The sequence below is a fragment of the Lemur catta genome, chromosome 13 (assembly GCF_020740605.2).
Source record: "Lemur catta isolate mLemCat1 chromosome 13, mLemCat1.pri, whole genome shotgun sequence".
NCBI lineage: Eukaryota > Metazoa > Chordata > Mammalia > Primates > Lemuridae > Lemur > Lemur catta.
The window spans coordinates 62,840,566-62,867,009 of NC_059140.1; the positions used below are offsets into that span (position 1 = coordinate 62,840,566).

General features: G+C 40.1%; 1 protein-coding gene across 2 annotated transcripts in view; it reads left to right on the forward strand.

Moving 5' to 3' along the window:
* Positions 1–26,444, forward strand: part of LRCH1 (leucine rich repeats and calponin homology domain containing 1) — a 167,100-nt gene that overhangs the window by 86,627 nt on the left and 54,029 nt on the right. For both annotated transcript variants that reach the window (XM_045567279.1, XM_045567280.1), the window contains exons 3-7: positions 8,492–8,618; positions 18,725–18,830; positions 23,137–23,273; positions 24,963–25,090; positions 26,231–26,294. In XM_045567279.1, coding sequence (XP_045423235.1) covers positions 8,492–8,618; positions 18,725–18,830; positions 23,137–23,273; positions 24,963–25,090; positions 26,231–26,294 — 562 coding nt within the window. The remainder of the gene's footprint in view (positions 1–8,491; positions 8,619–18,724; positions 18,831–23,136; positions 23,274–24,962; positions 25,091–26,230; positions 26,295–26,444) is intronic.

Below are 26,444 nucleotides of genomic sequence, written 5' to 3' on the forward strand. Positions count from 1 at the left end.
ATGAACTATTTGAACAGAACTATAGGTAGGAAAAAAAAGCAGTGATGTTCAGGGAGGATTGTGAAATTCTTCCTTTCGGATCCTGTACCCTAAGGACTGTGAGAACTTGCTTGTGTGGAGCAGTGTGGGGTATGGGGCTGAGGCAGTACCTAGTGTGTTTTGAGGTTAGTGCATTTTTTTTGTTTGGTCAATACTTTGAATGGGTAATCTTCAGGGAGTTTAGGTAAACTGTTTCGATGTTGGCTCCAATGGTGGATCAGTATGAGAAAGAGACCATTGTGACCTCGGTACCAGGAGGAGAGGACCATCTGGGATCTTCAGCAGAGGCAACCTTTGAACGTTTGACAGCAGTGCCAACGTCTGCAGATACTTGCATAGAGAGCTCTCAGGACTAGCCTGGAATCCTTTCATTTCAGCTTACATGATAAGATCCACGAAGGAAGTCTCTCTCTATACCTTAGGAGTCACTAAATTTTCTCACTTAAATCTTTAGAGTTCCAGAAGGAAATATCTGCTCCTACAGCACTTTTAAAATATATGGTCAGTGTTCAGGTGGGATGTGGGCGATATCAGCTCGGAGAGATTTTGCTTAATCTTGTTAGAGATGAAGTGTTAGCATTCATAAACATTTTGTATTTTCTCAGAGCTTAGAACAGGCGCTTGAATGGAGCAGGCACCGAGCAGGTGTAGAAAATAATCGACTTCTTTTCAGTGTTTGGTACCATATCACCTTCCTCCCTTGGCTTTGATCATGAGCTTTCCTGCTCACTTTTCTGCCTTTTTTCTGTTCCTTCTTTATTCCCATGTCTGGATGTTCTTTCTCTTTCTGTGGCTTAATGCTGGACTCCTCCAAAGCTTTGGTCCTTAAATTTTCTCTCTTAGACCTGACTCTTGTGTCTCAAATATATTCTCCACCCTTCGACTCTGTTGAGCCTCAATCCTCATTTCCCTGACTGCCTGACATTCAGTTACTCTTAGATATCCTAGTGACTCCTCGGGATCCAGCATGTGCTAAACTTAAGCCAGTTTTTTTTCTTTTCCAAGTTAGCATATCTTGGATCCCTGTTCCTGTTTATGCTCCTGCTGTTTTAGAATTCCATACCCTCCTTCTACAGTTTTCCTGGCTTAGCTTCACTTCTTATTCCAGAGTAAATGGGAAGAGGCTATGTTGTGTAGCGGGAAGACCACAGACTTTGATCTGAAGCCTGACCCCCGTGGTTTCAAACCTGAGCACAGAGCCACTCACTAGCCACGTAGCTTGGAGCAAGTGATTTAAATTCTCTGAATGTCAGTTTTTGTGTCTGAAAAGTGGAGGGTATTAATACGTACATTACAGGATTGTTGTGAATATAAATGATAGAATATTTGTCTGAGTGCCACACAGTGCTTTCTATATAATAACTACCCAAGAAAAGTTTGTTGAATCGTTGAATCAAGTTTTGTGGCATGCTTGTCATCGTACAAATTGCAATATGGGTTAAGAAACATAGCGGCGAAAGATCTAGTATTTGAGTAAAGTAAGTGGGTTTTGTAGTATGGTTGGTAGAGAGAGATGCTGTTAGTGTGTAAAAATATTAAAGTCGTTAAGAAGAATCCAGTTTTTAGTGGTTGTCAAGTTGCTCAATAGAAGCTCTCTGAAGACTCATTTCCTTGGAAGGATGAGTCAGAAAAAGAGGACGTACACAGACTAATATTCATGCGTGTTCATCTGCATTACACATTCAAAAATTCCTAGAAATAGATGGAGAGGCACATACGTCTTCAAATGGTAAACAATAATATTCAAGTATCTTAATTTTTAGTCTGAATATTTTTTATTAACTCAATGTCCTTGGGTAAAGCCTGTGCTCACTTAAGTCGGTATCAGTATCCCTTCTTTAAAATGTTAAAGTAAAAAAATATGTATTTTCTTGGCTTTATTGGAATGACATGGAAAAGGAAGGTAGGAGTACCTTCTGGATAACAAGAAACTGGAATATAGCTCCAATAAGCGGGAGAATTATCTCTGGTGCCAGTACATCTTTCCTAGTCATTTAGAGATGTTTTCCTATATGCCAGCAGCAATATTCTGCGTAGTGGTATTTTTTTTAAAACATAGGGCTTTAGTCTGCTATAATCTTAATACTTAAAACCCCACATGTATATTGTGGCCTCCAAAGATGTTTGACAAGTTTTTGCTGATATTGGATATTGAGTTCTTTTTGAACATCCAAAGCTCCTTTGATTTTGAGCATTCAGATCTATTTTAAAATAAAGGAAATTTAAAGTAATAGTTTTTAAAGCACAACATAGGCTTTGTGCTTTTGGAATTAAAGAAATTTCCTAGCAGAAAGGAGAGAAAACAATCGAGATGAAGCTAGTTATCAACTAACTGCCCTTTGAAATCTAACTATAGACATTGGTAGCAGTGGTTGCTGACCGTTAGGGGTGTAAAAAAAGTGGAATATTTTAAGAATGGTTTATTTATACTCAAGAGGAGACTGATAGGCTGTTATTGTGGGAAACCAGTTCAGTTGCAGTAGCCCAAATATGGTGCAGGTATGCACAGTGAAAATGCACAGTGAAATAGCTGTTGCAGAAATCTGCCTGAATGCTGAGTTGCTTAGACACTCATTTTTCCTTCTTCTTTTTCTTACAATTTCTTTTCTAAAGTTAATTCGTCACTTTCTCAAAACATGGCTTTTGTGTGTGTGGAATATGAAACTGATTGGTATAGCTAACAAGAACTGGTTCAAGATTCAAGTGAAATGATGATTTTGGGGTTTCTAGTTTTGAAACATGTTACGTTTTCAAATGACTGTGCTACTCAAGTTGTAGTTAGCATAATCGCTCTCACAGTTAGATGTAAACTTAGGCTGCTAGATTTGATGCATACACCTAGTCTTAATTAAATTTCTGTCTTAAAAAATTCACATAAAATATTATTTTTTAGTTGTTCAGTTGAGCGGAAAGATAGTCTCTATTTGATTTTTGCTTTAGAGCATAAAATTAAAGTCGACCAAAATAACCACCAGGCAACTCAAAGTTGGGCTTTTGTTGCTGCTGTTGGTAATTGTCTCAGAGGAGTAATGATGGTAGGAATGCCGGGGGAGGGCTGGTGATGAGGGGGAAGGACTCAGTCATTAGGGGAAAGGAGGGCGAGATACTTTGCCACAGTGGATTTTTCAGAATGGGACAAGCAGGAAACAGGAAATGGTTCTCTATGGATATTGTTCACTGCCCTGTGTGTATGAAGACAATTAACAGTCAGGTGTCATATGCAAAACAGAAAAAAAAATTGCTCTGCCTGTAATGAGAGGCAAACAATGTAGGCATAAAACAACATAAAAACAAAATTGGGTGAGGCATCCCATGAAAAGGAAACTTACTTGACTAAAGTAAAAAAAAAAAAAAAAAAACTGCTGTTTACTGTAGGTCGAGTGCCAAGCATGACAAAAATATTCAAGCAGTAACAATAACCACCAGATACACCAGATACTTGCTCAGTCCTTTCCCTCACTGAGACATACACTGAAACCCAGTCTCGGGTGAGCCTGGGGTGTCCACACCATGAAACCTTCCCTGCTTTCTACGTGGCCCTTTAAATTCAGGCCTGTGGCATGTTTTTAAATAATATTTTGATAGTTAATGGTTTCACATCATTATTTCTGTTACTGTTTGAAAACCAAGTAGTAACTAGAGATGGTGGCCCCTGGGTATTCATGTTTTCCTAGAGAAATGGTGGCATCCTGGAATTAGAGAAGATGGGAAAGAAAAGATCACTCGTAGGATTGTATGTTCTAGTCTTGGTTATCCAGACTGGAAATAGGTACTTGGTTTGCTTTGGCCTGAAATTTTGTAGCCCAGCCTGGTTCTCCCCAGCATGTCTCTGAGCTATCATCTTTATTTTTAATTGGTAGATGTTTTCAATGAGTGAAAGAAACATCAAGCCATATTTTTAAAATGGCTGAAATTTTAGCAATTAAGAAATACAGTAAATTGATAAATACAGTCATACACTGCATAACGATGATTCAGTCAATGCTGGACTGCATATGATGGTGGGCCCATGAGATTATAATAGAGCTGAAAAATCCCTGTCGCCTAGTGATGTTGTAGCAGTGGTAATGTTGTAGTGCAACAGATTACCTTTTCTGTGTTTAGATATGTTTAGGTACACAAATCAGTCCCCCTGTGTTACAGTTGCCTGCAGTATTCAGTACAGTAATGTACTGTGCAAGTTTGTAGCCTGGGAGCAACAGGCTATACCATATAGCCTAGGCAGGTAGCAGGTCATGTCATCAGGCTTGTCTAAGTACACTCTGATGTTCCCACAATGATAGAAGAGCCTAATGACACATTTCTCAGAATATATCCATGTCTTAAGCAACACATGACTGTAAAATCAGGCTGAGCACACATATACTCTTTTTGGTCAACTCCCCACTGCTTTGCCACATTAGCAGTTGGTTATGGTTTAATCTTTATATATGGATGCAGCATTAGACGAAGCACTCTTGCTTCTATAACCTCATGGTAGGTAGGTCTTATTATCTCAGTTTTATAGCTGACAAAACCAGAGATTCAATGACTTACCTACAGTCATAGAGATAATCTTCGGCAAAGATGGGATTTGAACCTAGGTCTTCTAATTTCATAACTGGTGACACACCAAATAGCCAATTGAGTAGGGAAATGTTGTAAGAATTTTTCTATAGATTATTTTCTAAGGGAAAATAATTTTCTATGTTCCATTATTAAGTGAATCCATACACTAAAAATATAGAGGTATATTCCAGTAGAATTAAAAAATGTAAGTATTATTTCCTAATAATAAAATCACATATGAAAATATAGCTTGTCTTTATAATCACATATTTTCAAGAAAATAACCTTTTGATAAACCAGTAAGAAACAATATCAGATACTAGCATTGATTCTCAAAATATGGACATTAATAAGTGCCATAGTCAAAATACATTAAAATAAGACTCTGTCAAAGTAAAACCATAAGAAGTGACTTGGCTCGTGAGTTCCTTAATTTAAGAATTGAGGGCTACTGGTACTTAAAGCCAAGAGACATTTATCCTGCAAATTTAGGCTACCAAAAATGTTTCAATTTTGTTGAGCTGCCTTATTTCCTCTTGAAATGAGGAAATAGACAAATAAATCTAGCAGGGAGTCTTTCACCTGAGAAAAGCAAAGAGGAAGCATTCGCAGTAAGCGTGGTCAAAGCCCACTGCCTCCCTGCTGCTGTGGGCAGGGACAGTGGCACGAGATGGGGGTGGGGGCAGGCTCAGCTCTGGAGACAGCAAGAAGGCTCAGGCCACCATGACTGCATCTGTAATTTCTACTTCTACATGAGTAGCCCTTTTCTCCCACAGATTTACTTTTTTTGTAATGAGTGAGCCAAAAAAAGAAAAGAAAAAGAAAAACAAATTAAATTTTACTTTTAGATGTGGCTCACAGACTAGGTTTGAAAATAAATGTTGGCCATTACCTTATCAGATACTCTATGGCCATATTTTTAAACATCCTTTCTGCAAAGACCCTGTTTATAGCACCGGCGAGGCTGCAGGAGCCCAACAGGGGTATGATAGTGGATTGTGGCCTGAGGTGCTTATTTGCTTGAGAAAAATTGCTGCCAGATGAGTGGTTTCAAAAAGCTAAGGCTGCTGCTGTGGTCTTTAGTGGGTCGAGGATTAAAGGGAATACAGCTTCTCCTCTCCTGTCTAAATATTTGCTGGAGAGCTAATGGGTTTTTGTATGCATGTGTATTTCCTTTTTCTATTGGGGAAATTACAAGTAATACAGGAACATCCTGTGATAAAATATATGAAGTAGAGGCTGAGGGAGCAGATGGACGAAGTAGAAGAAACAAAACGTGCCCCAGGTCTGTGGCATGCTGCATTATGACTAAATTCTTGGCATCGTGGCATCATTGTAAGTCTACAGATGATAACTACAGTGTAAACAAGGAATGTATGTGGCATAAATAGGAGATAGGCTATTCAGTCAGCAGCTTTTAGTGTAAAAATCATTCATTCCCATCAAAGAGACAGGAATGCTTTCATAAGCTTAAATTTTATTTTATTTTAAACTAGTACCCACCCTGGAAGACTTCCAGTGAGAGTAAGCCCGTGTAATCTCAAATACTCATGCATCTGAGTGAGCAGAGCCTTCTTGGCATTGCTGAAAATAGTATGATAAATGACTCTCCCAATTCTATATCTGCAAATCTGGTCAGATGCCTGCATCAAAGTAGTGAGACTGGGAACAGTTTTAACTCTTGAGTTTCCAAGCAAAGAAACATAGGAAAGATCTCAACCTGTGGTGGTTAATTCTGCTGAAAATAGGAGTGTAGACATTTCTTGAATATACTAATCTTTCTTCTTATTATCCTCTCTTCAAAAGGAAGTTTAAGTATGGCTTCAAAATAATAAAATTGTCCTGTTAACATTTTTATTTGCCAATCCTCACGTTATGCAATTGCATATTAATAAGTATTTTATAACCACGAATTACATTTCAAATTTATTTACTTGCCACCTTTTAATAAACTGAGTTCTCTGTTCCGGAGGTAGTGTCTTCTAAGGAGCCTTTTTTGGAGCTTGAAGAAAGTCCTCCCAGCAGGGCACCAGGAAGACCCTTCCTCCAGCCAAAAGAGCCCCACTGGGCCCCTGCAGGCGAGAGGGCAGTGGCAGGGATGTGAGAGGACAGAAAGACAGGCTGGCAGCCCCAGCTGCCCCCTGCCCCCAGAGACTCTGGGAGAGTGCCAGTGCGGGCCCATTGCCCTTATTCTCTCTGTCCTCCTAACCAGGGGAAGTGAAGAGACAGCTGGTCCTTCCTGTGCCAGGGACCCCCCAGGAGGGCTCTCAGTCTCCTCCCTCTGCTAGACCTTCTTAGAGAAAGCTCTTCTTTTGCTGCCTCTTTCTGGAAATAGCTTTCTTTGTGGATCTGGGCAATGATGAGCAGCTATGACTGTCTCTCTTTTTGCCCAGTTACCTGGGCCTTGCGGCCTGGAGCAGGAGAGGTAGCAAGGGGTCGCCAGGGGGAGTGCCCAGATGAGAAAGGTTCCTTCCACAGCACAGCACCTGCCTTTTCTGAGCCCATCAGTTAGAGATGCCCTTTGCTTAACCACATTCCTGCCCCTCATCTGGGGGTGGAGGGGAAAATAAAACTTTTAATTGAAACATAACATATATACAGAATAGCACACAGATCGTAAGTATATGTCTCAATAAATTTTCACAAATAGAGCACCTATGTGACAAGCAACCAGATCAGGTTTATCATTTTATAATGACATTTCTTTCCTGATTATAAAAGCACTTTTAGGAATTTTTGGAAAATATTAAAAAAATATTTTAAAATATTTAAAAAAAACACTCATTGTACTTATATCCCAAAACAACCACTGATATTTTGCAGTGTTTCCAATCTGTCTGTCTCTCTCCCTTGCATACACAGATACAGTTAATACATGTGCCTATAAATACACAGGAACACGACTTCTGAAAATTAATGCATGTTCACAAACACACAGAAATTTCAAATAGTTGAAATAAATGACACACAGATTTTTAAATGTTTCACTGTGTGGTCGTTGGCTTCATCACCAGGGTGGCAGAGAATAAAAGTCAGGGAAACTGAAAACCATCTGTCTCTTTACTTGGTAGCAGGAAAAAAAGGGCTTTTTGTGGGGGAGGAGGTTGAAATAGATGACTGACGTATACATATGCATGATTCATAGATTGCATTTATCTAATATTTTTCTGTCTTTCAGAAAACTAGGCATTGATGATAGACAGTTGAGAGACATCTGCTCTTCACGCAGAGCAGAGGTGCAACTCAAGAATTTTTGGGCTGCTCTTTAGAACTAAACCTCTTCCGGGCTACAGTTTCTCCTTGCCAAAAGACCAGCTTTACCTTTTTTACTTTTAAGTGGCTCTCATGCAGATACCAAAGCAGACTTTAACTGTAGCAACTCTTTTTTTTAACAAAAGGAAGCTGAGTCAAAATGTTGGAAATCGGCCCGGGTCATTTTTGAATTGCAGCAAAATCATCTTCCCCACCACTGCTAACATGAACGAAAGGACACCTTCGTGGTTCTCGTTGCTTTGGTCCTCGCTGATGTTCTGCAGGCATTGTCAGGAAGGGACAGTTGGCACCAGCTTCCTGTTGCTGTTGCTGGTGCAGGATGTGTTGTCCCGCTGCCTCCTGGCAGGCCGAGGGCTCAGCCTCTCCAAGGAGGTTGATGGCATTTCTTCTATCGGGGAAAACTGTGCCCCTCAGGACTGCCCATGCCTTTTTTTAAATTAAAATATATTTTTGATTTCTTACACACTTGTAATTTGCGTTATTCTGCATATAGAAAATGTATCGGGTTTTTCGTATTTGTAAAATGTCTTCTCAGATCACTCCATTTTTCCTTTCTTGTTAAAAACATGCTCACAGACAGTACAAAGTGGCCTTTCTGTTTACGTGTGTTCTTATTGTATTGTCTTTGCAGTCGAAATCAGCTGTCCGCCCTGCCCGCCTGCCTGTGTGGTCTGCCTCTCAAAGTCTTAATCGCAAGTAACAACAAACTTGGATCATTACCAGAAGAGATAGGTCAGCTCAAACAGTTAATGGAGTTGGTATGTTACGATTTTTAAGATGCTCTTTTTCGTTGGTTGACTGATCATAGCCTGTGAAGGTATTCAGAAAGACTTTTTGCTATGGTTGGACAAGGAGGAGACTGATTGGTTTGACCGCAGTGTATGATAAAGACATTAAGTGGGGAGAGGAACAGCCTTGCCTTTGCTGTGACAGACACAGTTCCTGAAATTTACAGGCTTCCTGAAGTTTACAGCTCCTGAGGTTCATTCCTGAAGTATTCAGGTTATCACACTGTAGTTAGATATTTTTTTCAGATTGCATATAAATTTATGAAAAATTGTGGCTAAACTGGCAAAGTAATCTACAAATAAGTTAGTAGGCCACACTTCATGAAGGCGTATAATTAAATCAGAAGACAAAAGGAACAGAGTGCTCTGATTCTGTAAAGATTATAGAAACCATTGTCCCAAATCGATGTAACTTTAAAATGTGACTATGTCCCCGGGGATAGAAAAGAAGAACAAGTTATAGACGGACACAGATCCATTATAAATGTGCGCCTGAGGCTGACATGACTGTTCTATTTCAGTCTTTCACTACTAGGTTAATTACTTACCTTGTTTCTAAACTGGGAAAGACTGAATCCCTTGTAGGTTTCCCGTGAGCTAACAAGGGTGAATAAAGAGGCTAAAACGTGGTAGTCATAATTTATTCTGCAAGCAAGTGTTAATATTTATGCTGTACTGACCTTGTGTCAAGCTCAGGCCTCAGTGGGACTAAAATGATGGAAAAGGCACAGTTCCTGTCTTCCAGTAGATTCCAGTCTAGAACATCATCGACCATTAAGTTTTGTCTTGCATGGCTGGTGCTTTGGGACCACCTGGCACTGCAGTGATGGCATGTGACACATCATTGTCATCCAAAGTCCACAGTTTACAGTATGTTTTGCTCTTGGTGGTGTACATTCTGCGGGCTTGGGTAAATCCACCACTGTGATATCACACAGAGAGATTTCACTGCCCTAAACCCCCCTGGCTCTGCCTATTCATCTCCCCCAACCCACTGCAACCACTGATCTTTTTACTGTCCCCATGGTTTTGCCTTTTCCAGAATGTCATATAGTTGGAATCATGCAACTTCTTTCACTTAGTATTATAATACACATTTAAGGTTCCTTCATGTCTTCTCATGGCTTGATAGCTCATTTTTCTTTAGTGCTGAATAGTATTCCTTTGTCTGGATGTACCAGCATTTGTTTGGCCACTCACATACTGAAGGACATCTTGGTGGCTTCCACATTTTAGCAATTGTGAACAAAGTTGACAAGTTGGTTCCCCACTCCCCCTACCCCTGTTTCTCGGTTCCTGTGCCGATGGATGGCACACTGGTAAGGTCAGTCTTCTGGAACCTTTTGGCAGCTGATTTGTGTTTCTGTCCCATGAACCCTGGGCTTAAGTGACACCACGTGCCATCTACCAGCTGTGCTCTAGAGCTGTGGACCAGCTCATCTGTTAGCAGGAGGCATGTGTGCTGAGCCCGGAAGCCAGCCCCATACTAGAGCAGGGCTTTCCTCAAATACCCTTCGTCAGCTGCAGGGCTGGCGTGTGTAAACAGTGCTGTCTCCAGGTCTGGGACACACGAGCTGCTGGGTGGCTCTCAGGGGGCCCCAGGCTTTTCTTAGGCACCCTGTCCTGGGCCCAGCTCTAGTGAGGACAGCCCTGCATGCTAGTTACGGCACTGTCATGCCACTTACAGCACCTGATCCTAGTGTCTTTTCTCCACCAGCAATAGCCATTGAACCCTCAAGTCCTAGAATGTTCAAGCCATGGGTTATTATAAAAGGCATCTAGCCCAAGCTGTTGACATCTTACAAATGAAGAAATTCAAGGCAGAGAGACAGTGAGCAATGTATGGAAGGTCAACCCGGTGTAGCTAAGTTGTAACCTAAGCTGAAACACCCTCACCCAGCACTGTCCAGTGGCAATAGAATGTAAGCAGCAAACATGATTTTAAATGTACTGGTAGCCACATTTATAAAAATAAAAAGAAGCAAGTAAAATTATATATTTATATGCATGCACGTGCATGCACACACACACACACACTCACACATATATTTAGACAGCAATTCACTCTTTCACCCAGGCTGGAATGCAGTGGCATGATCATAGCTCAGTGCAGCCTTGAACTTCTGGGTTCAAGGGATCTGCCTGCCTCAGCTTCCCTAGTAGCTGGGACTACAGGCATGCGCTACCATACCTGGCTAAGTTTTTTGTAGAGACAAGGTCTCACTGTGTTGTCCAGACTGGTCTTGAACTCCTGGCCTCAAGCGATTCTCCAGCCTTGGAGCCTTGGCCTCCCAAAGTGCTGGGATAATAGGCATGAGCCACTATGCTCCATCCTCTTTAACCCCAAATAGCCAAAATATTACTACTTCAACATGTATACAATATAAAAAATATTAATGAGATAGTTTACATTCTTTTTTTCTTACTAAATCTTCAAAATTCGGTGTGTATTTTACTCTGACAGCACAGGACAGATTGGACTGGCCACATTTCTGGTGCTCAGTGGCCCCGTGTGGCTAGTGGCCATTCCCCCAGACACTGCTGCCCCATGTGTATGAGCAAACATGATCTTTGTGAAAAGCATTTATTTATGAAGTTGGTGAAAATTTATTAAGTTGTTATTGTTTAACCACAGGGAGTGACTGGCCTTGCTTAAGGTCACAGACTAAAAAAAGATTACTTTCCATCCATTCTTACTTATCTTTCATATCTTTTTGCTTAAAATAGTAGTGTTAACTATAGGTGACCATACCAGATTATTTTTAGCTATCAATTGGAGAAAAAAAAAATTCCCTGGAGAGCCTAAAGTAATTCTAGAATTAGGGTAGAAGGCTTCTGTTTTGTAGTCTCATCGTAGCAAACTTGTTGAAATATTTGGGAGCTCCGCAGGCATTCAGAAGACCTGAAGACCTGAGTGTGTCAGTGCTGATAAAACCTTGTTAGGTCTAAGCACTGTTTGTTAACTATTTTGGAAGAAATATTTTTAAATTTTTTACATCAGACTCAGGGTATCTTTTTCTTTCCCTTTTTTTTTTGAAACAGTCTGATTCTGTCGTGCTGGGTAGAGTGCAGTGGCATCATCAGTAGCTCACTGCAACCTCAAACTCCTGGGCTTAAGTGATCCTCCTTCCTCAATCTCCTGAGTAGCTGGGACTACAGGCATGGGCCACCGCGCCCGGCCAATTTTTCTATTTTTAGTAGTGACAGGTCTTGCTCTTGCTCAAGCAATCCTCCCGCCTCGGCCTCCAGAGTGTTAGGATTACATGGCGTGAGCCACCGTGTCTGGCCAGACTCAGGGTATTTTAAATTCAGTTGTAAAACTCTCTTTTCTTCCAAGGGTGAATGAACATTTCAGATTCAACATTCACTTAAAAAACAAAAAACAAAAACAGCTTAGCTATCTACAAGAAAGCAGTTGTCCTTTCTCATTTTTAAAAGGAATTGGAGTTGGAAAACAATATCTTACTTTTTTAAATATATCACAATTGTCTAAGAATCTTAAAACAAAAAGCATTTCCATTCAGTCATTGGCGTGTCCAGCCATTTGAGACTGTGCAGGGAGTATCAAAAAGTGGTTGTTCCTCCTCCCCTGAAGAAGCCACTAAGAAGTACTACTGAGACATCCTTTTCTTGAGTCAACAAGAGTGGCCAGGTTGTATTTCCACATTGTTGCAGGTGTAGGAGAACTTACAGAATCTTAACTCTATGGAACTGGCCCTGCAGGTTCATTTCTGATGCGAATGATCTAGAACTTTCCAACCTCCGTGGCCACTCTGAATGACTTCTGTACCCCCTGTCACCTTACAACTGTAGCCGCATGCATTGTCTGTTGCTTTGTAAGTCCATCTGCTTGTGCTTTCTATGGGGGAAGTGGTAAAGCACTTACATTTACCTAGCACCTACTGTATACCAGGCTCTCTGCTAGGTACGTGGCATGTATTATTTCCTATAATCTTGAGAGTTACCCAGCAAGGTAGGTGTCATGTTTACATTTTACAGACAAGTTTCAGTTTTGGAATTACTTATGCAAAGCCATGAGGCTACAAAGTGGTGGAGCTGGAGTCAAACCAGGTTTTTCTGATCAAAGGCCACACCACAATGCAGCCACTGTCTCCTTACCTGGGCTGTAAGCCTCTCATGGACAGGGACCCTGATTTCTTTCTTTGGTGTTCCCTGGTTCAACTGGTTTTGCCTTGAAAGTTGTGGCCCGCCATGAACAGCTGAAAGTGAACAGGAGAATGTTACAAAAAAGAGTTGGGTACAAGTGGGCAATGTCTCTCTCCCTGTTTTGTTTCCGTGGGACCAGCAGGCAGGCAGGGGGTCTGTAGAGTTCTCTTGTGTTGACCAAACCTTATTTTACTCATTAAAACCTTGTTAACATTTTGAAAACATGGTTCTCTTGCTGTGAAATCATGCCGGAAAATGAGGTTTATTTGGTAAGAGCTGCTGTATAATGCCACATATTATAATTAACAGGCAACTGCGCAGACAGACACACTAAGTTAGAACACAATAAACTGAGAGCCTTTTATGGAGCACTTGCCAAAGATCTACGAGTTTTCTCTTTGGTCCCCTGTACATGCGACATGGTGAGGTTCAGAGATGGGCTGTCTTGTTTGGTTTTTCTCAATTCTGTCCTCCCCGACTCATGCAGTATGTGAAAATCGTGTCTTCTAGCTCTTACTCTCACGTAAGAGAGCACAGTATCACTGATTTAGAAACCTGCTTTTACAATCAGTGGCTCAAGTAATAACTGGTTGGAAGGTACATTTCTTGGCTTTAACGAGATACACTATCTTTTATTCTCTTTTCATGAAATGTTTGGTTGTGTGGAGAGTTTGAATTCAAGGACTGATTATAGACACATGATGTATCGAACAGCTTCTGAGGAAAATCCCTTCTTCATTATTTTTATGTGATCTCTGAGGTAGGTATAGTGGGGACATAAATTCGCCTGGCCGCCATAGTCATTCATCCAGTCTTGGTCCCTGGAGTTGCCTCCTGACCTCTCTGGTTTCTCTGGGACAACTGGGCTCCCTCAGATCTGTTCTGTTGTTTCCATTTCTGCCTTTCTTGGGAAGAGCAGCAGGGTAGGGCATGTGTTTGTGGGCGTAGGAGGGGTATGAAGTGGAGTCCTACACTGGAAAGAGACACTGGTGTGAGAGGTAATAATTTATTATACCAGAGGTTGCTTGAAAAAGTTTCAAGTTTAAATGAACATACTGAGTTTTCTTTTTAAAAAAGAAAGTCTGACCACAGGCATTGAGATTTTTTTTTATTGCTCAGAAAACAAAATTGATGTTATTACTAAGTTTGTTATGTATCTGTGTTTCAACAAAAGTCATTTCATTATTTCTATGTAGTAAATGAATTTTCCTGATGTTGGAAGAAAAGTAGAATTATTTAATCCTCAACTCTTCTTTCGATAGAGACACAGAGAGTACATAACATTTACCCAAGTTACACCGTGAGTCATACAAAAGGGATTTCCACAAAAGGGCATCATGGTTACATGATGGGACGCTAGTGTTAATAGCTTGCATTTCCTGTCGGAACGTTTGCATTTTCTTCAAATAAGTAAATAGCTAGATTTATCACAAAAATATGACTTAAGCAATAGTATCGCCACACTAGTGAAAACCTGAGTGTCAGAGAAAGGTTGCTTGTGAGAATACCACCTGCAATTCCACAGTGTGGCCCAGTCTCACTGGACCTCTTCTTTAACCAAGATCATCTGCATTCAGTATTTATGTTGGTTTTCATTAGCTATCACTCCTTAAAAAAAAAATTTTTTTTTCCAAAAGTGAGCATTACCTAGTTTAATAATCCTTGAATTTATTCTGGTATTTTAAATCCTTGTCATTTTTGCATTCTGAAAGTTAATTAGCAGCTAGTACTTAGTAACAAAAATGTATTAATCTCCAACATGCATTTAACACTAGAGACTTCTTTTAGTTTGATGAAAAGAGAATCTTAATTTCCAAAGTTTTTCTTGTGGCTTTTGGTTAAACCAGTGGAAAATAAGTATATTTTAAGTCATAGTCCAAATTCTCCATTAAGTTTTTTATCTAAATGACAAAGTTGGACTGCTTTGTCCATAAAAAACTTAAGCTTGAATAGTTATATTATTATAATTAGATCCATTTCTATGTTGAAAAGAATAAACTCAGTAAATATTTATGACAGATGCTCATAATGATTCTTTTTAATCTACCTGTATGTTTGTAATATTATAACACTAAATATATGGGAATTTGATTTCACTGAAGTTTGGAATAATTATTCTCTAAGACATGGCTTAGGGCTAATAGAAAATTCAGGAGGGATTTATTTGACTATTCTAATAAGTAACTGAATCTGTAAATTTATGACCCAATAAATTCTGACTAATTGCAGAAGTGTGAGGCATTAGTGTTATTTTATATATTTATTTTCCTGAATTATATCTTCTTTAAGTAACTCCAAAAATTCATACTTTATCTTAGGCTAGATTTGGACAGAAGTGTTCTAGAGAACAAGGCCACTCTGGGCATATTGCTTTTATATTTTCAGAACTGAAATATCTTATCCCCAAACACCTAGACTATTATCTCCTCTTTCTTTCTCCTCATCCCCCAGCTCATTAAGACATAATTGCCCACGGGGCTTTATTTTTGTGATGAAATTCATAGCTTCTTTAAAATTTGGCAAGGTTCAGTGACTTGTGGGGAATAGAATTTTTCACTGTTTTCTACACTATTTAATTATACAATAGTGAAAAGTCTCTATCTTGTTTATGTGATAGATCTGCCTGGGCAATAATTGCCCTCCACTCCCCGCCCCCCCAATTATTTTGTCAGGACAGGAAGTAACTGACAGCAGTGCTGAGTGCTATTAGAATAATTTGACCTTCACTATATACCCTTGAAAATGTGAATGGACAATTGGATTTTGTGTTTCTAATTGTCTACAGATGTCCTGTAAGTCAAAAGAAAAACTTGTATATCATTATGTGAAGTTTTTTTTAAAGTAAATTAGGTAACCATTTTTCCTACTGGTAATAAGTAAATATAGCTGAGGGGAGTTGGTTTTCTTTGATAAAGCCATTTAGTTAGAAATATATCTAGGAAATAATTACCGTATATTCAGAGAAACAGCGTACCTTGATTTCATGGAGAACACAGGCATGACCAGCAAAGACTAAGGTGAATATTAGTCACTAAAATATGGACCAAGGCTTAGTTTCATATCAGCAGATTTCATGCTGTGAATAGTATGCTGCCTAAATATATCAATTATCTTTCTGCTTCCTTCTCCCTCCACCCTTATTTTTTAAAATAAAGATTTTTCTTAAACATTATGTCCTTAAAAGTTCTGAAAATTGTCAGTTTCACATTGAAAATCTGTGATTTCCATGATCTGCAAAAGAGTGTTTCTCGTGCTGTCACTCACAAGACTTACAAAAACTTATTTTAGATGTCAATGACAGAAATTTTCTCTATCGATGGAAAATAATTCCCACGAATTCTTCCCCACAACACCCTCTCCATCCATCAACAACACCACGTGGTCGTAAGTCCCATAGGATGGCTTGATTTCATGTATTTCTAGGGCTCACCTGTGTATCGGTTTGAGGACTCTTTTTCCATAGAACGGAATGGTACCTCTTGTTTATTTGTAACTTAGTTAAGGCAAAGAAAGATAAAGCTTTCATTGAAAGGATTTGGTTCTTGGCTTCTGTGACTGACCAGATGCCATTGTAATTGGGAAAAGATGGCATTTCACCATTCACTTCTCGTATGTGGAAATATATTCAGAAAGACGGAGCAATTTACCAAATCAGCAAGGGGCCGAGAGTGACTGAACAAATCTCTGGACCTCCTAATTCTGTAATTACTTCCTGAGACCTTCTTGTTTCTGCAGATGTGCTTGTGAAGTTTTTTATTTTGTTTTTGTTTTAAACACCAGGGATGTTTTTTCTTAAAATTGTGTGTGATTTTTCTGGGCCAGGAGGGATGCAGCCAACGGCAGCTTGAGGGTGATGCCACAGAACACCCAGCACTCTCAGCCGTATCACCCCACTGCCCCGTCAGACAGCTGTGCAGAGAAGCTTGGTGGGGGGACTACACTCTGTGCACTCGGGCTTATAGATTGCAGCTTCGTTCCCTTTTAGCAGCAGCAATGTTGTTCCCTTCATCAAGTGACATCCACTGAGTACCCTCATGACCATGAGAGGTTGGCCGGTCACCTGGGGAGTGAGATGAGACGAGGCTGGAGAGCAGGGACCCACTGTGTTGTGTATAGCCCTGGTCTAACTGGAGCCTGGGGGTTTCGGGGGATAGGTGGGTGACAGGTTCATCTCATCTGCGTGAAAGTGAAACAGACAGATGTCTGAAACCGGCTTTGCTGCCTTCTAAGGTGTAAAGGGGGAAGTTTTTGCAGGTTCAGAAGTGAAGTGGGCTATCTAAGGACTTGACCTCACTGCGCTCTTTCATAGCCCAAATAATTACCTTTGGTTCTGTGATACCAAGTGGGACCTGCACAGGGTTTAGTGTGCATATTGGGGTATCCTGGGGTCCCTGCCATGAGAGGGAGCCACAGTGTTATGGGGTATCACCACAAGTGGATTATACAAGTTTCACCCAGCATTTATTGAGCCTTTAGTTTATACCTGGTGCTCCATGAGGCACCAGAAGGATAGAGTGAATAAGATATAGTCCCTTGCACCTAGAAGCTGACAGGCTTAAAGCAGAAGGCAAACATGTGAGCAAAAGAATTATAGTATCCCACTATCGGTAGCATCACAAAGGAAGAAGAGTGGTCATTGTCCCCGGGTGTGGGATCAGAGTGGCAGAGAGAAGCCTTGGGAAAGGTTTTAAAGAGGTGGCTAAGGCTTAAAGATGAGTAGGTGGGACAAGAGACAGACAATCTTGGCACATCTGGTAGGGAGAGCCTGAACAAGTTTGGGGACTGTGAAAACAGCTTGGCACACACTGAGAATTGCAAGAAGCAGTAACATGGCTGGAGTGTGGGATACAAGGAAGGATATTCAGAGCAATGGTGGTGGAGAAACCAGCAGCCCTCATCATAGATACTGGGTCTTACTTCCAAGTTTGGACTTTATTCTGTAGTTGCCGAAGATCCCCTACAAGTGTATAAGCTGGTGACAACATAATGAAATGTGCACTCTGGCAGCTCTGCGAAGGATGGATCCGAGGAGGAGACTGATGTATGGAAACCAGGCAGGAGACCACCGTAGTGCCCAGCTGACTGAGAGGAGTGCAGGTCTGGACTACAGGGGGTAGCTGGAGAGCAGAGCACAACTCCCAGAGCCAAGAGGAAGAGTGGGATTAGGGGAGATAATGAGGATGTAGAAGAGTATAAATGTCAAGGCCTCCATGTTGGATGCATCAAGAGGCGATTCTAATCAAGGATTAATGGAGTATTTGCCGTCTAAAGCAAAGGAGACAAAAATCTCATTTCATAGTCTTGCCTATAAAATGTGTGGAAAGGTGGTCAGCTACAAGGTTTCTAGCCCTACGGTAAGAAGTCCATTTTAAATAAATAGTGCATCCAAACAGTGCATTAATAGTTATAGATTTTCACTGTAAAATGTGATAGTTTGGCAAGATACGATGCATTGTCATCTTTCTTTTCTGTTTAGAGTCACTGTGGGATAGCCCTGTGTTAACTCTGGCACTTACATGCTTTGGGTGACTGGCTAAACTTTTCTGAGCCTCAATTTTCTGATCTGTGAATATTAGGCTAGTGATATTGCCTTATGGGTTTGTTGTGAGAATTAAATAAAATCGCAGCAGGTGAAAGTGTCAGGCCAGAGGCTGGCTAAGCAGCTACCAAATGCTACTAACATCTTTTCTTTTCTCCCTTCTTCTCTCCTCTGAGGGTGTTTAAAGCCTTGAACCTTCTTTTTCTTTTTCTTATCTGTGCTGAGCCTTAATGCTAGGGACCTGGAGACCAGCATAAGAGTGTACCTGTGTAGTTATCCAGATATTTAAATTCCTTAAGGAGATGTCACATGAAATGCTTGACTTCCTGGAAAAAGACGTTTATTGTTGCTCTCTCTGCTTTTGATGCAGGATGTCAGCTGCAACGAGATCACCGCACTGCCCCAGCAGATAGGTCAGTTGAGATCTCTACGAGAACTGAACGTCAGAAGAAATTACCTTAAAGTTTTACCACAAGGTAAAGAAGAAAGAGGGAAAAAAATGAAGCAAACTGGAGACTTTGATTATTGTTTTGGTGTACTTTTGGGAAGAGAGTAGATGTTGCGTGTATGCTTATTACTAATAATTATGATTTGAATTTCACTTTCAGATAACGGAATAGTGATACTCACGTTGGAATTGTAGTCAAGTGCTACAGCATCAAGATCATTCGCCTGTCTGATGCTCTGCGGGCATAGGGGTGGCGTGGGGGTTTTAGTTTGCTAGGGCTGCTGTGACGGAACTCCAGATGGGATGGCTTAAATAACAGAAGTTTATTTTCTCACACTTTTGGAGGCTGGAAGTCCGAAATCAAGATGTGAGCAGGGTTGGGTCCTCTCTCCTTGGCCATCTTTCCCTCCTGTGTCATTACATCATCCTCCCTCTGTGTGTGTCTTTCCTAATCTCCCCTTCTTACAAGGACACCAGTGGATTGGGGTGTGCCCTAATCACCTCATTTTACCATAATTACCCCTTTACTCACCCTATCTGCGAATACAGTCCGATTCTGAGGTTCGGGGGTTAGGGCTTCAACATATGAATTGTGGAGGCCACAAGCCAGCCCATAACAGGGGGCAATGTGAATTGTTTTTGGTATGGGTGTGTGATGTTCTGCAACACGAAGCCAGCCGTTTAGGGGACATGCTTGGTCCTACAGATCCTGGCTGTCAGGATTTCTAGCCCTGGTTAGAACCCCCAGTATCTCGAATCTGTTCTTCAGGTGAGAGTTGGAGTGATGCCTGGACTAATGCCCCTGGTAGTTTTTGGTGAATTTCACCGACGATGGCTTCAGAGGCTCAGCATTGGGACCTGGCTCCCCTGCCGCCCAGCACGAATGCCAGATCCCTCAGACGCCGTGCTGTGCCCTGGCAGTGGTGGGCTTCTACAGGATGTCCCTCTGATACAGTGTGTTGGGGCTCAAGGAAAAAGATACATTTACTCAGAAATTTTTTACGATCAGGAGCTTGAAAGGTGCCTTGTAGGGGATAGTGGGTCTGAATTTTGTATTTGGCTTTGGACCTGGATCAGGAATGGATTGATGAGCCTTGGAACTCTGAATGCTCCTCACAACATACTCTTTTCAAGATCACATTGATTTCCCTTCTTTTGGTTTAAGGAACTCTAGACATACCTACTTTCAAATATATATTTAAAAACATGCCCCAAACAAAAGCAAATATTTGGAACCAGTCAGCATTTGGTTCTCTGACATTACTGCAGCAGTTTGAGAGCTGCGTGATTTTTACTGTCCTGTCCCCACATCTAGATCTTTGCCTTGAAATGCTTCCTTATTTCAGGCAAGAAAATGGAGCTCAGGAAAGGGAAAGAACTTTATAAAATGTGGTGTCCATTACAGATGGAAGGTGCAAGTGTCTGCCTACCATCTTTCACCTTTCTCATGCTGACTAGCATTTTACAGAAGTAGAAATTATCTCAGCATAAGATTTTTTTAGTTTATTACTTGAGATGACTTAGTATAAAAATATTGATTTTTCATTTTGTCCTTACGCAATCCCATTTTTTGAATGTATGAAACATTTTTTGAATGTTTTTCTTAATTTAAGCAAGTACAAAGGGAAAACTCTTAAAATCAAATTTACATGCATATAACCTTTTATGCGCTAAAGAAAATTTTATTTAAATCTAAGCTCCCATGTTGATCATTATGAAAACATCACAGATGGTTGAACTCTCGTTTTCAAAAGGAAAAATTAATTTAATCGTTGTGCAGTTGCCTTAATAGTTTAGAAACATGGAAAGTGCACCTGCAAAATCTAGGTTTTTGTTTCTCTCACCACTCCTTATTCTCTTACCTTGAAAGCATTCCTTTCCCTTAAAAGATCAGTTACAAATTGCTATACTTTCTATAATTATGTTTTCTCAGTTTTGATATTTTAAAATACACTCAAAGTTAAAATTTTAGTTTACTGGAAAATCTTTTTTTTTTTTTTTAAATAATTTTCCAATTTCCTGAGGGCTGGGTGTGGTGGTGGCTCACGCCTATGATCCCAGCTTAGGCAAGGGGATGATTGCTTGAGGCTAGCAGTTCAAGACCAGCCTGACAATGTAGGAGACCCTGTCTCTACAAAAAGGAGAAAAGGGAGCCAGGCATGGTGGTGTGTACCTGTGGTCCAAGCAGTAGGCTGAGGCAAGAGGATTACTTGAGCCCAGGAGTTTGGGGTTGCAGTGAGCTATGATTGTGCCACTGCACTCCAGCCTCGGTGATGGAGTGAGACGCTGTCTCTAAAAAAATAATAATAATAATATAATTTCCTGAATATCAATTTTTTTTTTCTTCACTCTGGAGAACGCTATTGACAAAAGAGCATGGATAATGCTTTCAGGCAGTGAATTTAAAGACTTTCCAGGTTGACTTACATATTTTTCCTCTTTCGATACCCCTCCTCATATATTTTCAATTTGAGGAGGGGAAAAAAAAAGTTTGTGGCCTAGTTACCCCTATCAGTTTTGTGATGGTTTAGTACAACAACTGCAATGAAGAGACCATATTTTATTCTTTCTGGGACCAGTACGAACAGAAAATTAAAACAGCCATTCATTGCCTGTCTTTGCAGTGGGGAGAGAGAAGTGAGATTTGTTCTTATTTATTAATTTTTTTCTCACTCCCTTTTTCTGCTTCATTTCTTTGGACCTTTCCTGGGATGATGTTGCAGGATTGTCACTTTCTCCCTCATTTTATTGTTGTAAAACTGTACAGTTCTTGTTTTTCTAAATTACAATGGCAATTATGTTCCAAACTGGAACTAAAAGGAAGGGAAATAGTCATTATAAAATCATTCCATATTTTATTTACGTGTAAGTTCCTGCCTGCTGTGTCTTCCATGGACTAAGCCCTCTAGTCTTACTTTGAAATCTTCATTTTTTAAGTGTCAACGAATTGTTGACGATCCAGAGTCATGTTAAATTCTGCCACTGATTCGCCAACCTAAGTTTAGTGAGTAAAGTTAACCGTGTCGGAGACACTTTAGTGTCCCTGGGGGATGCAACAAGGAAGTATTCCTCTTAGCATGGAATCCCCTAATGCTTAGCTGTTTCAGAAGCAAACAGTGAGGTGAAAGGGGATCTCACTTTTCCTTAGCCTTTCACTTTCATGATTCCACCGTCCTCTAGGCTAGAAAGAATTGCAGTCCCATTACTTCTTTCCTTAAGACAAAGTAATCCGATAAGTAATAAAGAAGGAAAGTCCCTCACCTCCCCCGAGTGCCTTGAATTCCGAGAAGAGATACTGGTCACTAGGAGAATCTTTCTCGGTGTCATTTGCAGTAGTGTAGCTGAGTGAAGTGAAACTCTAGGGCAGTGTGGAGGGGAGGAGAAATAGTGTGAATTCTTACCCCAGAACACTGCCTTCAGTTCCTCTTCTTGATCTCATTCTTGCCCTTCTTCCCTTTGGAACTGCTTGAGTATTTCAAAACCATATTTCATCCCTTAACAGATCTCATAACAAAAAATTCTGAGGCCTCATTCTGAAATGAACCCTCCATAGCCTCAGACAGACGTCTCAGTGGCTTGCCAGCGTCACCCTGGGTGTCTGGCATGGTGCGGCCTCTCTCTGCTCTATGGAATATATTCGACTTTGTAGCTAGCAGCTGCCAATGTTGGTTTGAATGCTTGAAATTACTGAGTGTTTACTGTGCCACTGGGTGGGGATTTTAAGCTAAATATAATGTTCTGTCTTGTTAGTGGAGCTACAGAAGACTTTTTAAAAGCAGTAGAATCAAGCGTCATCAAACCAGAATTACAGGGCCCGTCAGAAAACTCTGAATTAGGTAACATTTTTTTAAGTGCAATTGAAAAAAATCATGGACATATTTATTGTAACTAGTTCTGGGATAATGCCAGTTCAAATACATTGAGTAGATAAGAATATTCTATAATTAGCATATTATTCATGTGCTAGCAAGTGCTCCTGGGAACCAGTTTGAAGTTAAAACATAAACATGTTCTGTGTGATGTGGCTTAGGTGATTCTTTTGCTGGAATAAAAGGCTTTTTAAACAATAGATATTGTAAATGTCAAGTATTTCCAACTCTTACCAGAATGAACAACAGTTTAAAATTTGAGGGCTCCCCATGAAAGATTTTCCCCCTTTAGTAAAATGTTATATACACATACCATGTATACCTAATGTACGATTTGATTTTGGTTATGCTAAATGATATTCTTCCTGATAAGTAGAAAATTAATTTTTGAACGTTTTCAGGCAGCCTTTTAATCTTGCTGCTTTCTAAGGTTTTTTCGTTTCTTTCTTTTTTCTGTTGTTTTAGAATTGGTAGATCTTCCCTTGGTAAAGTTTGACTTTTCCTGCAACAAAGTGCTGGTGATTCCCATTTGTTTCAGAGAGATGAAGCAGCTGCAAGTGTTACTGCTCGAGAATAACCCTCTGCAGTCTCCTCCAGCACAGGTGAGGGGTCTGGCAGCAAAGCCAGTACCCGTGGGATACGCTCTCAGTAGCACTTAAGCAGCTCTCCTGAGGACTGCTTTTTTGATTCTCTGCTGAGTTAAGATGGTATTAGACATGATCACTAGCAGCCACAGTCTTTCAGAAAATGCAACCTGAATCTGACCACAGTAAATTGCCTTCTGCTGCATCAAGTCCATTTACCAGCATTTGGCCACTATTCTGATCACACCTACCCCAGATTATATGTTTAATTATTTCTTTCTCTCTCTCTCTCTTTTTTTTTTTTTTTGTGGAGACAGGGTCTTGTTCCACTGCCCAGGCTGGAGTGCAGTGGCACAATCATAGCTCTCTGCAAACTCCTCTCAAGCTATCCTCCCACCTCAGCCTCCCTGAGCACATACTACAGGCCCATGCCACCCTGCCTAGCTACTTTTTTTTATTTCTTGTAGAGACGGGGGTCTCGCTATGTTTCCCAGGCTGGTCTTGGCGTCCTGCGCTCAGATGATCCTCCTGCCTTGGCCTCCCGGAGCAGCTGGGGCTACAGGCATGCACTACCATGGCTGGCTAATTTTTTTATTGTTTTGTAGAAATGGGGTCTCACTGTGTTGCCCAGGCTGGTCTCAAACTCCTGGCCTCAAGTGATCCTTCTGCCTCAGCCTCCCAAGGTGCTGGGTCTACAGGCGTGGACCACCGCACCCAGCCTATTTCTCATTTTTTGGGAAGCTTTCTCATGGGGTATATGGCTTATAAAAGGAGTAATGTATTTCTTATTTGAATGTTAGCTAGAAAATGGAGTTTAAACATCTTAAAATGTGATTGTTGATTATTTAGAGATAGGGCTCAAGATCAAATATATCAACTGTATGAGAACAAAATGAAGTATATGTGCTTTCAGATGATTAACCATGTAGATATTTTAAAGTTTTTCTTTTTTAAAATAATTTAACAACTTCTTAAATCTACAATTATTTTTAAGCTCTCAATTGCTTTCTTATGGGCTTGAAAATTCCTATAATTTTCAAGCCATCTTTTGTGATTGGAATGTTACAGGGTCAGTTACCTGACTTTTATGCTTTTTACACCATATTTATACTTGAATACATTTCTGTTAGAATTTTGTAGTTTAAGTCAAGAAAAATTAGAAACTGGGCCAGGCACGGTGGCTCATGCCTATAATCCTAGCACTCTGGGAGGCTGAGGCAGGAGGATCATTTGAGCTCAGGAGTTCAAGACCAGCCTGAGCAAGAGCGAGACCCCATCTCTACTAAAAAAATAGAAAGAAGTTAGCCAGATAACTGAAATATATATATATAAAATTAGCCGGGCAAGGTGGTGCATGCCTGTAGTCCCAGCTACTCGGGAGGCAGAGGCAGAAGAATTGCTTGAGCCCAGGAGTTTGAGGTTGCTGTGAGCTAGGCTGATGCCACAGCACTCTAGCCTGGGCAAAAGAGCGAGACTCTGTCTCAAAAAAAAAAAGAAAAATTAGAAATTGCTTGAGCGTGATTTTCTATTTAATGGAGAATGTGGAGGGAATGATTCCCATTGTATGTTTTGGAGAGGTCAAATTTAGTGTGCAATGTTAGGGTGTTACTAAAAATGAAATTGTGAGACTTGATATACACAGAGTCAGGATCTGGTATTCACATTTTGTCATTGAAAAATAAATATATATTATTAATTTCTTCACAGATTTGCACGAAGGGCAAAGTGCACATATTTAAGTATCTGAGCATACAAGCATGCCAGATTAAGACAACTGACTCCCTTTATCTCCACACCATGGAGAGGCCACATTTACATCAGCACGTGGAAGACAGGTGAGTCAATGCCTTCACTCTAAGCCCCTGTTTAGAATTTGCATAGGCCAAGACCCTCCAGGTGACTAACTACAAAAATCTGTTTGCTCACTCAACCAATTCAAATTTTTAACTTGGAGTTTGAGAAATTATTAAAATAAGAAAGAGAAAATTGATGCTGTAGAGAACATTTTGAGCATCTACCATCTCCTAATCAATAATAATTAATCAATCAATAATCAATCCTTCCTGAGTACATGTGTATATACTCATATAAATAAGATCTATAATATAAGTATGGGGATTTTTTTCCTTAGAACAACTATATCAAACTCAGATACACCTTTATTACAATTATTAATTTTGAATATGTCTCCAGAACATTGTTAAGAAATACTGCAGGCTTTATTTTTTAATTGTCTCTTAAAAATACAGGGTGTGTAGTTTTTGCCACTTCCTGTTTTGAATGGAAGTGCTAGAATCCTTTCACAAATCCTTAGGCTTTTTATGGCATAAATCAAGCCTTGAGCTTCCAGAAAACAAAACTCCCACCCAAACACACTTACAGAAATGTAAGTCCTTTTTGAGAATTCTTCACTGCAGAAATCTTTTCCTTCACTTTTTGCTAAGTGAGGTAACTTAAAATTTCAGACTACCCTAATGTTACTTTTATATAATGCTTAAAATATGTATCCATTATTTTTCTTGTAAAGATCCTATCAAATGTATTTAATCACTGGATAAAAATTTACAGAATTATTAAAAGTAATCCCATTTCATCACATAAGAGGTAAAGGCAATTATGTGGCTTATTGCTTTTTTTACATGCTAGAATCAATAGAATAAGAAAATTGGTAACTGTTTTAAAGAAACAACCTGACATCTAAGAGCAGGCCAGTTGGTTAGAGTGTAAATCCATGAAACCGTGAACATAAAGAATTTATCTTGTACTGTATTTAGACAGTAAAAGTGTCTGATTTTCATTAGGCCCCTGTCTTAATATTCTTTAATACTGAACTGATTTGTTGCTTTATGATGATAATAATAATAATAATTTGTATAACCAAGTCATTATTAGAATATAAACTGATATATCCTGGTGTGAACTTTGTGATTTTAATTTTTTCTAAATGAATTCAATATTGATGACATCCATCCCAGCAAGAAGGATTCTGATTCGGGAGTTGGAAGTGATAATGGAGATAAGCGATTGTCTGCCACAGAGGTAAAGTCAGTGATCAGATTTATTTCCTACCTGCTTCTAGATGTATCTGTCAGTGTTCACTGAACTCCTTTCTGGTAAAGGGCACTGATGCATTTGCATGAGAATATGTGATACCGTTTATGAAAGCAATTTGAAATCCTCTAAGTGTTA